General features: G+C 43.5%; 1 protein-coding gene across 9 annotated transcripts in view; it reads right to left on the reverse strand.

Moving 5' to 3' along the window:
• Positions 1 to 12,355, reverse strand: part of RAPGEF1 (Rap guanine nucleotide exchange factor 1) — a 92,385-nt gene that overhangs the window by 49,085 nt on the left and 30,945 nt on the right. For all 9 annotated transcript variants that reach the window (XM_055719808.1, XM_055719811.1, XM_055719806.1 and 6 more), the window contains 2 exons: positions 8,511 to 8,650; positions 1,979 to 2,157 (listed from right to left, as the gene is read on the reverse strand). In XM_055719808.1, coding sequence (XP_055575783.1) covers positions 1,979 to 2,157; positions 8,511 to 8,650 — 319 coding nt within the window. The remainder of the gene's footprint in view (positions 1 to 1,978; positions 2,158 to 8,510; positions 8,651 to 12,355) is intronic.

A 12,355-nucleotide genomic window follows, 5' to 3' on the forward strand; every position in this document is an offset into this window, starting at 1 on the left:
ATCTCTTTCAAAGGCTTTGATTTCTTTGCCATTAATCTTCAGCCTGCTTCCTTCTAAGGAGGCAGTAATTGAAAGCCCATTTTGTGCTAGATTTAATTACTTTTTTCCTTGATGCAAATGCTTTCCCTAAAGCAAAAAGAAGTCCAACAACAATTGTAGGGCTTTCTTCCCCACTGACACAAGTCTTGCTCATTTTTCTTGAGGGGGATTTGCTATCAAAATCACTCCTTTGTGTCCTGCTACTACTCAAAAGAAATAAAAGTATATAGGCAGGCACGAAAGGACATGGCTTTTTGAGAATGCCAGATCCCCTCTTTTTCTGTGAGGCAGAACATACATACGGAATCTGTGCTCTAATGTACATCGTTTCCAGAGATACTATGTAGAGGACTCCATTGACCACTGACTGACTATGAAAATTCTGCTTGTTTGTGTAGATACAGATATCCAACTGTCAAGGTTGCATTAGTTCACTATTAAAGAGAGTGGATATAAGAAATTAGAAGACTAGAACTGTCTGAAATATTGCTGCTGCTGGAGATCACTTAGTTGATATTTACTTCCAATATGTCCTTGGAAGGAAAGCTCACCAAGCTAAAACTCACTGGATACATAAATCAAAGCAAGTGACTATAAAGATAACATATTCTATCCTAAAAATATTTGCTGACATTTTACATGTTCTTCCAGTGTAAGGGGAAAGTTCGTTCTTTCTTTTATTAAGTGAAAGCAGGTGCTTCTCAGGACTTTCATGGCTGCGGGAAACCTGATAGCAACTGAAGAAACTTTTGTGTCTGTATCCAGAAGCCTGATGAATGTTCCCATTCTAACAGCTGTTGCTCTTCCTAGTTCCACAAATCTAACCTAAACTGGATCTCTCCTGTCCCAGCCACAGGTCTGATACTCACCCATTGCCTCCTTCATTTCGTACTGTCAGGTACAAACCTGGCCTACGCATTAGGGCTGAACACAGCTAAGCGTCTCTGTTTGCAAAATATTTGGCACCTACTGCTGTTTAAACCCTACTCTAAACCTTTCTTGCACCAGAATTGAAATAAGTGTTGTGATACAAATATTTTGGATACTTAATGGGAAAGCAAATGGGAACAGCACAACCACTGATAGAATTTCAGGAACCAAACACCTGCATTTTTCTGCCTAGTTTTGTGTTCTTCTCTGTATGGGCTAATTTTGCCCTTTCTGTATTATTCAACAATGTTTGCTTGTTTTGTGTAGATCAATTGCTCTGGCATCTACGGGATGAACAGCAGCTATATCTCTACGGCTTGGCAACTCCACAAATTCTTATAATCCGTGCTGAGCTTTGCTTTGGAAAATTTCTACTTCTTTCCTGGCTCCCAACCCACTGTCTAACTAGTTAAAATGTAATACACAATCTGTTAAAACATAAAACAAATTATCTGTTGAGAGCGTGCAAGAATGAACTTGGACTGATTCATCTATTAAAGTACATCTATTTACTTCTGTTCTGTATCTGATCCAGTAAAATCCAAAAAAGCAGTTAAGAGTACAGGCTCAGACTTCTCTAATATCAGGGTGGATAAACTGAACACAAAAAGGGATTACTCTGAAGATAAACTCTTTTTCAGGTAAAAGCTATTGGATTTGTTAGCTTTTAGGATACTATCACAGACTGCAGAAACGGTATAGCACTTGAAGACAATCTCGTGCTAGTAAATGCTGTATTTCCAAGCTTATGCTAAGAATCATCCCTTCCTCCTCTCTGAAACCATTCTGATTTGCTTTATCTTTCCACAGCACAGGCTTCTTTGCAGCCGGGAATCCGCTTTTAAATTATGTGTGAAAACTACCACATAATTAGTAAAAATAGCAGTCCCTTCATTAGTCACTGCAGCATTTCCTGTCTCCTGCGTGATCGGATTCTTCAGACACAAGAAGCGGAGAAGCTGGGAGCCTGCTGGTCTGTCACATCCCCAAACCCAAGAAGGAAACTTACCTTTGCTGGATGCGCGGGTCGGTTTGCACCAAGGGCAGGATGGCTTCCAGCACTTTACTGGCTGAACCTGGCAGCATCTCTAGTACTTTCTTATCAATTGCCATTTTGTCCACAATAGTCTTAAAGTAGCGCAATGCACTGACGACCTCCTTCTCCTTTTCCTCTAGCCATGACACATTCTAAAGAGGAGGAAAAAAAGGAAAGATATGTTAAAAACCTCAGGATTTTTAAGGGCAAAGTTCCTTTAACTCACCTGAAGTACAGCAACACTGAATGGGGTGCATTCCACGAGGACTGGAGAAAAAACCCTTCTACCAAAAACAGTTTTAAATTGAATTACTACTCTTTCAAAAGAATAGTCAGTGCAAAATTGTGCCCACACTTCAACTTCCCAAATGGTGTGCATTCCAAACTCAAGGCTAATCTCGATCAGTTTTAGGCCAAGATTAACACTATTGATGACATGATGGGCACTGCTTTGAAACCCACATGCCAAAATGCAAGGCTGAAAGAAAAAAAATCATAGAACGGTTTGGGTTGGAAGGGTCCTTAAGGATCACCCAGTTCCACCCCCCTGCCACGGGCAGGGTCACCTGCCACTAGACCAGGTTGCCCCAAGCCCCGTCCAACCTGGCCTGGAGCACTTCCAGGGATGGGGCATCCCCAGCTGCTCTGGGCAGCCTGTGCCAGCGCCTCAGCACCCTCACAGGGAAGAATTTCTTCTTAATATCTTATCTACATCTACCCTCTTTCAGTTTAAAGCCATTCTCCCTTGTACATGCCCTTATAAAAAAAGTCCCTCTCCAGCTTTCTTGTAGGCCCCTTTAGGTACTGGAAGGTCTCCCTGGAGCCTTCTCTTCTCCAAGCTGAACAACCCCAGCCCTCTCAGCCTGTCTTTATAACAGAAGAGGCGCTCCAGCCCTCTGATCATCTTTGTGGCCCTCCTCTAGATTCAGTCCAACAGGTCCACATCCTTCTTATGTTGGGGACCCTGGAGCTAAATTCAGTACTGTAGGTGGGATCTCATGAGAGCAGAACAGAGGGAGAGAATCACATCCCTCAGCCTGCTGGCCACACTTCTGATGCAGCCCAGGATACAGTTGGCTTTCTGGGCTGCAAGTGTATGTTGCTGGGTCACACTGACCCATCCTTTATTCCCCATGCCACATGCAGTTGCATGGAGGCATTTAAATTGGACCCCTGATGAAGGTGACTTACTGGCTGGAATTCCTTTGTGCTGCTCTTCAGGTGATCTCCTGCTGACCTGTGATCCCTCTCCAGGCTCTGGGTATATGCTGCTGGCACTGGGATCAAACTGGTAGGAGTGGGATGAATTGAGGTTCCCCTCTCCTAGCAACTTTAGTTTAAAGCCCTCTTCACCAGCTTGGCTAGCCTATGACCAAAGATGATCTTCCCTTTCTCTGACAGATGGACCCCGTCAGCCCCCAGCTGACCAGGTTTCTCAAAGTGAGTCCCATGGCCTCAGAAGCCGAACCCTTGGCTGTAGCACCGTCCTGTAAGCATTTGACGATTCACCATATTCAATGGGCCTTTTCAAATTCCTTCCCTTTGACGGGGAGGTTTGATGAAAAAACTACTTGCACTCCAGAGTCCCTTACTGCTGCTCCCAGGGCTCTTCCTGACACTCCTCAGACTGCTCCTGGCTGTACACTGGTGCTCATGTGAAACAAAAGCAGAGGATAATGGTCCGTGGACTGTACCAGGCTTGGTAGTGTCTCAGTAACATCCCTGATACGAGCCCCCAGGAAGCAGAAGTGCATCAGGGTGGCAAACGGGTGCCTCTGTACCTCTCAGAAGACAGTTGCCTACGACTGTCACCCACTGCCTTTTCGTAGTTGGCTGGTTGTGTATCAACGGGGAGCAGCTCGGGCTGCCTTGCTCAGCTCCAGCATCTCTCCTGATGCGATGGGTCTTTCCTCTCCAGTCTGCAAAGCAGTGAAGCAGTTCTGCAAGGGCACCTCAGGCTTCAGGCGAAGCCTCTTCCTCCTACAGGTCCTTGTTGTTGCAAGCTTCCATTCTTCCACATTACTGGTGGCCCTCCCTCCTGGGTGTGCTGGTAGGGGAGTTTTTGGCTGTTTGGCCATGGGTCCGCTGCAGACTGCACTTGGAACCAACTATCTAACTCCTTCTCAGCCTTCCTGATGCTACACAGCCTTCTCACCGCCTCCTGCAGGAGGTCCTCCACCTGGGCACACCTTTTGCAGGCAGGTCTGCTGCCTGTCCCTGCCCCAGGTGCAGACAGGAATGATAATGCAAGAAAAGAAGCAACAGCTACTGGATTTAATAGTTGCCCCTCTTATGCCATAAAAATCCTTAAGCACATCTCACCATCAAAAGATCTTTTTAATCAGTAAATGCAGTGGACGAGCCAAGGGGAAAGAGAAAAATAAAACAGGACATTCCCCTCCTCCAAATCAGAAAACTTCAGAACTCCAGAACAATCCAAACAGACGCCTCCATTTTCATACCCATCCTTGATATAGTTTCAACGATGTACGTTGTGCTCACCCTTATTATTCTGAGTAATTCTGCTCACTCCAATACGCCTACTTCCATGAAAATGGGCTACATCTTGTCTCTCCATTCACAAATAAAATAAAATAAAAAACTCCATTCTGATCAGCCTCCAACCTAAGTCACTTTGTGATGCTGCTGGAAAAGGGAACTCACACGCTTTCCACGGGGACCAACTGTGAAAGCCAAGTTTTGGCATCGGTGAATGAATGTTGCAGAAGGGAACAATTCTTTGGAATAAAGTGGAGTTGTGGTCACCAACTTCCACACCACCACCAAAACAAGAAGACGAAATTCAGAAGTGATACATGATACCTTAAAGGCATTCTGGACAGGGATATTTTTAAAAAGTTTACCAGAGTATGCCTGGAGGACCTGTAATGCCACAAGTAGTTCCTAAGTGAGATTTAAATTAACTACTGAACACTTCTAGAAAAGGAGCAAAGAGCTTAGCAGAGTCAGGTTTCATCCATTATCTCCTCAGTAAATTCAGCTTCAAGAATTAATGACCTCTGGGCTTTGTGTGCTCCCCATACTCTTGTCAGCTGTTAAACCGCTGCTTTTCTGCAAAATCAGGCCAGCAGCCCAAAACGTTTTAGGAAGAACAATTTATAGGCAGCGCTGGTTAGTAATTTGGGGCCAGATGCATAAAAGGATTAGAGTCCGAAGTCCCATCTAGCTTCAGCTTCAGAAGCCTAAGTCCCAATCCAAGATCCGCAAACCACCCTGTCATTTTCCATCTCATCTGGGAAGTGCCCAAACTCTTCTGCTGCTTCCACTTTTTGACAATATTGCTTGCCAGGCACCTCAGGTTCTGGTCTGCAGCACACAGCACCCCAAACTCCCTTGCAGAGGCACACCCCGGCTGATATAAAAACTGACATTTTCCTTTTTTCAGGCATGTGCTCTCACCACTGCACAGTTTATTCCAGGATGTGGAGAGGCTCAGTCCCTCCCACAAAGGTTTTGCACTTCGTATGACATGAGCACACATTTCAGGGATGAGAGCACCCGTATATTCCCCAACTGAGCATGACCATGGCCCAGTGGTCAGAGCTCTCAAACAGAAGCGAAGAACTGTGGATTGCAGTTCCTGCTATGATGGCTGTTTATGTACTTCATTCAACAACTGTTTCCTGTAGAAAGGTCTGTGACTTAATAGCTTAAACACTCTCTTGGCACGTCAGAGGGATGTGCTTGACTCAGAGTTAAGGGCTGAGAACGACAAGTGGAAACACAAAACCTTCTGTTGAGCACATCAAGGCATGCAAATCCAGCCACCAGACACTACTGGGGACACAGATCCCTTTTCTTTTTCTTTAATTTTTTTTCCCCAAACTTCCTCGCTAGCTCTTTGGGTAAAATTCCCTAAGAGCACTTTTCATGATCCCCTTCTGATGTTCAAAGGTATCATACACATACACATGCATACACAAAGTCACCCCAAGAAAGCCTATACATCCTACGTGGGATTGCAGGTTCTGCTCCACAGCTCAGACATATAAATGTTGGCTGCTGCTATGAGGCTGAAATTTCTCATGTTCAGTGCTTCACTCACTGAGGCCTGAGAATGACAGCAATAAATCCAGAGAAATGAGTAATAACCCAGTGGGATGGATGGATATTAAGATACACCAGTGTCTGCATCTCACAAAACTAACGATACCAACCTTTTCCACCAAACATTTTTGTGTGTGGTCCCTAAAATTTTAGTCCCTAAAGCCAAAGTAAACACGCAGTGATACACCTCCAGGTTGGCAGAGAGGACCTGAACTGATCTCTCTTTCAATTTCTCAGTTGAGGTGAACTCATCCCAGCGAGAGAGCAGATCGGTAACTGGGAGCTGCAGAACTGGCAGGACCACTTGACTCACCTATTTCCCTTTTGGGCATTAAATGAGATAAACTTAATATTCAGGCAAAACAGCATCTTCTCTCTGCTCCCCTGCCTGCCTGACACATACAGACATTTTTGCCTGATTTTTGAAGTTTTCCCCTAAATAATGATTACAAACGCATCACGTATGAGACAGAGCTGACCCAGAAAGGATTACAGTGAGCCAAACAGAATACATCTGATTACAAAAGCTGGAAGGGTCCCTTTTTTCCCCTGAATTTTGGCACTGAAAAACCTATTACAATTTTGCATATACTGTCGAAGGACTCTACAGCTCCTACAATATGCCCTATAATAAGAATCAAAGACAGGGTCCAGGGGACAAAAGGGGGCTCTAAACTGTACCCCCACTCCCCCATGTTGCCCACATCTAGGTATAAAGGGGAAGAGGAGAAGATGATGTCTGCATGGGTTGAGTATAACCTTCAGGTTACACGTAGTGATTTTACATTAATTTTTGGTATTGCTATTTCTGCTCTACAGTGATTATCTACTTCAAGAGTACAAAAATAGCATCTTAAGTACTTAAGAGGGAGGAAACGATGATATTTGGTTTATCAACTGTGTCTTCTGACAGAAAATCTCCTGTTTGTCAACTGATGTCTATATTCCACTGAGAGAACCTGGTGGCAATCCAGGCATATCCCCTTCCCCACTCCTTCCACACAAAGCTAATGAATTTACTACATCCAACTAATTGATCAGCTGGACAGTAGCTATTAAAACAGATAAGGAATGAGACAGAAATCAACAATATTTCACAGTATAAAAATGTATACAGCTTAAATAATCATGTACGGTAATAAAAATTATTGCAAGTGTTTTGTTTTCCAATTAAAAAATACCAATCTATATATAAGAAAAGGTTTTACATGTTCAGCATGCCTTATCAAGAAAAGCAAAAACTTCATGTATTATTAACATGTCAATACATATTTGCTACAGAATAGCATTTTGAAAAGGGCTCTTCATTTTCTACTTTATTTAATTTGTGGTCACATATCATCTTAAAGGAAGGCCTCCAAATTATCTCAATATACCATCCTGAAACATCAGTGGAATTAAAAGCCTTCAAGGAGCACTCTCAGACCTTTTAAAATTTTTTTATTTTTTTTAATAGCAGTCAGCAATGCAAGGTCTCGGCTCCCTAGAAAGCATATCCATAGCCTCCTGAGGAAAAAGAAAAACCTACAGCCTGGGAATGAAAAGCCTCATCACCTTCCACCTGATGGTGCAGAATAGGGCTAGGAAGCCCCGCAGTGACTTCTCTGGGTGTTAAGCACGTCACACAGCATAAGCTAACTGTATCTTGCTGACTGCTCTCAACACCACCACAACAATCTTCAGCAGAGATAACCTAAAAACATTTGCCTGTCTGGTGCTGCGCCCTGGATGAGACTTTCAACAACAACTGGGCAAGATTTTGAATTATCATAAATAACCTCAATTGTTCTTAACTTCTGGCTTAGATTTATACCTGAAACCTGACAGCAACAGTATTGTTACAGAGGTAGTCTCCAGTCTACGTGATCAGGTCCCAACAGCAGAGGAGATAACACTTTGATAATTTTGTGCTGGGAAAGAGTGATGACCTCCTGGAGACCTTAAGAACGCGGGGTCTGAGGAACAGTGTGCTGGCACCAGCAGCTGCTTGAATGCATCAGTCTGACTCTCCCTGCTGATGTCATCAGAGATTGAGCACATCTCTGGACCAACTTCAAGGATTTGCTCGCCTGGGTTTGGGTTTTTTTAAAAGGATCACACCCCAAAACCAGGCAGTTATTTGGAAGCTGTAACTATAACCATAGGGTGTGCGTGAAGGGAGGATGTGTCAGGCCATACACTACATTCTATAATGAGATATTTAAATGTTTATGGAAGGAGGTCTCACCAGGCTCTCCAAAGTAAAGTACATGCCTTTGTTGCTCTTATTTTATAAAGCACAGTGCAGTTTATAACTATGGATAAAGTAACCCTGAGGATCCCTGAAAAATCCGCAGAATTCGGGAGAGGACAAGTCACACACCAGATTTCGATAAAATGAGTACCAGCTAGCAAGAAACCAGCAAGACTAACAGAACATGTCTTTCCATCTGCTTACTTTGTTCGCTGACTTCTCTGGTGTTTTCACAGTCAGGTCAGCTTGCTTTCCTTTCTTTGAAGGGGTTCTCTTTATTTTTGGTGAATGAAACTTGCCCTTCAACTTCATAGTGAACGAGGAGAGATGGGAACGCTCAGAATCTAGAAAGACACAGAAATACATTACTGGATTAGGGTAAATTTGTTGAAGCCAGGGACATTGTGTTACAGCTTTATCTGGAAGATAATCACACCATGTAAATTTATTGCAACCATGTAAATTTATTAAGTGGAATGGGATAAAAATAAATAAATCTGTGGCTCTGTATTGTGTTTCCAACTGCAGTATCACCATCATTTGCTTCCCCTCAGAGGCAGCAACACCGCAGTGCAAAGGCAGGAGCAGGGGGATTGCTACCACTCTGTGCCTTGGAGAGAAACAGAAAAACACCTTTCAAAAGCACTTATCTCCAGCAGATCCCGAAGTACTTTACAAAGGAGGTAATCATCGTCCTCTTTTGCAGATGAGCGACTGAGTCAAGGGCAGAATGTGACTTAGAGGCCTCTGGCAGAGCAGAGCTCCTGCACCTGTTTTGGCTGGGGGTCAGCAGCCACCGTGGGTGTGCAGGCAGGGCTCTGCTGGTACCCGGGGCTGCTGGCTGCTTCAGGAAAGGAAAACACAGTCCGATGTCATGCCCTTGCCTGTCTGCTGATCTCTACCCACTTCATCGCCTTTGAATGTGGCTCCATGGGTAACCTCATACTAAAAATCCTAGCCCTTGCCATTTGCAATGGATTTCACGTCAGATGTACCAGACAAACCAGAGAACAGAGGCATCCTTGGATATCCAAGGCATCCTGGATATCCTGGCATCCAAGGATACCAGGGCATCCTTGAAAGAGCATAATTACAGAACTGCTCAACTCTTAAAAATTGCATTTTCATGGGGGTTTGGTATATTTAAAAGCAGAAATCTCAAAGGTTTGCAAACATGCTATGTGCAGACTTACTGTTGAATGTATTTTTACCTGTTTAGCCACTAAGCTAAATAAAACTAAGCTGCCTTGTAGACCAGTTTAGAACATATTTTGAGCAAAGAGCACTTTAATAAATGAAGGTCTGAACTGCTCTCTAGTGACCCAGATAATTCAGCAGAAGTTACCAAAATTGTTTTTAACTACATTATCAAGAAAAGTAAGCAGTTTTGCTGTATGTTTCATTCTTCTTTTCGATTATTTGGGAATTGACTGCACTGGCTGTAATGAGTCAAAATGACACAGTGCCATGCATGCAGCACTGCACCACCTTGTTAGCATGCAGGCTGCAAACAGAAAAGGCTGCTGAGTCAAATCTAGCACCCAGAAGCTAAATACCACACTGCAGCGCAAACACCGCTCCTCATACTCAGAAATCGCCTAACCACAACTCAAGGGAAGGAACCTGTGCTTGCCTCCCCGTAAAGGCTGTCTCCCTTTAAGCTTGGTTTCCTGGTAGTGTGTTAAGACCCTGCTATTAACACCTTCACCAGCGCCAAAACTCTGGTTAGTTCTGTCCCCTAGATCAAAATTTTGCAGGCATTCTATTAATGGAAGCTGCACCAGTGCTGATTCTAATCTAGTCAGCCTGCAGACCTGTTCTCCATTTACAGGAGTAAATGTTTTTCAAAGTTTTCTTTGTAGCATAAAGTCCTGTTTAATGCACTGAGGAGGGAGGCACTAAAAACCTTGCTCACTGCAGATAAATCCAGACATATCAGTTGGCCTCTGAAGAATCACTTACAGCAGCTGGCACCCTAACTTAGCAACAATTTACGTCATTGCTTTACATCCACCAGGGGATCTGCAAACATTTAAAACCTCTCCGGCTCCACAGGGTGCTGAAGGTCACCACTGAAAACAGTTCCTGGCTGCTGCGATAATGCTCTCGTACATCCCCCTACCCCCCCCCCCAAAAAAAAAAAAGAAAAAAAAGTATTTATTTATTTCATACACCATATGAGAATTTCTATATACGCACGCTTGCCAAAAGAAGTCATGGCCCTGAATTTATTTTTCAAGAACTGGCAAATAATGACAATAATTAATCTACAGGGAAATAATGGTAGCAGCAACAAATTACGTCTGGCTCCTCCATGGGCTGCAGCGACATCCAAGTTGTTAGTCTGAGTAAGAGAATGCTCAATACCTACAAAACCCTTGGTGGCATACGGTGATAATTTTGCTTTGTAGGGACAAGAAACATGGGAGAAAGATTTCAGAAGACTGTTTCCTTTCCTCCTTCCCATCAGACATGCCTACCCACCTTTATGGGGCAAGCACATGAACGGCTCCCCCAATGCGTGTGCGTGGTCAGGAATCTCCGAAAGGAGATGTCTGGTCAGCACAGAAACTTTCTCTTCTGCTGACAGCAGATCCCCTTCACCACCACCAGCCTAACGATTGCCCTTTGCTCTCTTTACCCTTTTGTCACATCAAACACTGAATTATTTGCATGCCACACTCCAAGGGGACACAGACCTACAGAGCGAAGACAGAAGCAAGTGGCCGGAGCAGAATAGGAACTTCTTAAAATAGTATTAACGAAGTAAACCAGCTGACACTTGCAAAAATAATAAATGTTATTGTTTGAATAGCCCTGCTAAGTCTTGCTTTGAAGATCACAAATTAATGCAGCTTTTTACTACCATGTCTTTCCATCTACAACAAGCATTTTCCAGATTTCATCTGCTCGTAAGTTTCTGATGCATTTGCAGTTAAACAAATGAGTCACAAACCAATATTCTCTTACACTCAATTACACGAAGAACTTAAAATAGTGCTCTTCTTCTTCCAAGCACATTACAAACACATCTTTCTCATCCTTAAAACAGTTAGGTCTTAACCTTACTCTGCAGATGGGAATCAGGCACAAAGGTGAAGAAACTTGTCTAAACAGAGCAGGGGGTGAGTCAGTGACTCCAGTATAGCATCTCCATCAAAATGCAAGTCTCGTCCCTCTCCCCATGTTCATGAATCAAGTGGTGGAGCTGCTGTGATTATATTCAGTGAATGCCAACACACATTATTTGGCATGATAGGCTTTACAGTCTTCAAGCAGAAACATCACTCAAGCATTCTATACAGAGTTTGCATTTTAATAAATAGGAAGGTAGTCTAGCTCAAAGGTGTAAGTTACCTAAGTTTTTACAGATGAAGACTGAAACTTTCCTGTGAAAAGCACAGCTGAGCAAGACTTCCTAGACTGGTTAGCGTAGCGCTGGTCTGCTTAGAGAAAGTCACTTTCTTTACACTATATCCTAATTTAAGTATCTAATACACCCTATGTCTGTCCAGTTAAGAAGTTGAAACAGCACAGCATGCCTTTACAGATCAAATAATTTGATAACATACAGAGAGAAGCAGAAAACAGAGCCAGTGCTCAAAACATTTCTCCTGACCCTCTGCTCCTTCCTGCCTGTCTACGGTAACCAAACCCCTTAATGCAGCATTGAGGTTGCTCCTGAGTTTGGTAGTCTGCCCGCTGGAAATTGTTCTATCATATTACCCTCGCCTCTTATTGATGAATAACCGGCAGTGTTCAATGGGAGTCTCAGCACTGGCTTTCTCAGCTTCTCTTTCTCCCTTCTGATGTGCAGGAGAAGGGCACCCCATTCTTCCATCCAGTGTCCGAATATTTATAAGACAAACAGGAAAAGACAGGGTAATAAACCTGGAGTGATTTCAACTGGAAAGGGAGGGAAAAAAACCACACAACACTGTTTCACCAAAATGTTTCTGTCTCGAAGGAACCACTGACTTTCTGTCCCCTTGTATTTCATCTGTCAGGACGCTCTGCTGCTGCACACAACCAGAATAAAAAAATCCCTT

Source organism: Falco cherrug, chromosome 9 (assembly GCF_023634085.1).
Source record: "Falco cherrug isolate bFalChe1 chromosome 9, bFalChe1.pri, whole genome shotgun sequence".
Lineage (NCBI taxonomy): Eukaryota > Metazoa > Chordata > Aves > Falconiformes > Falconidae > Falco > Falco cherrug.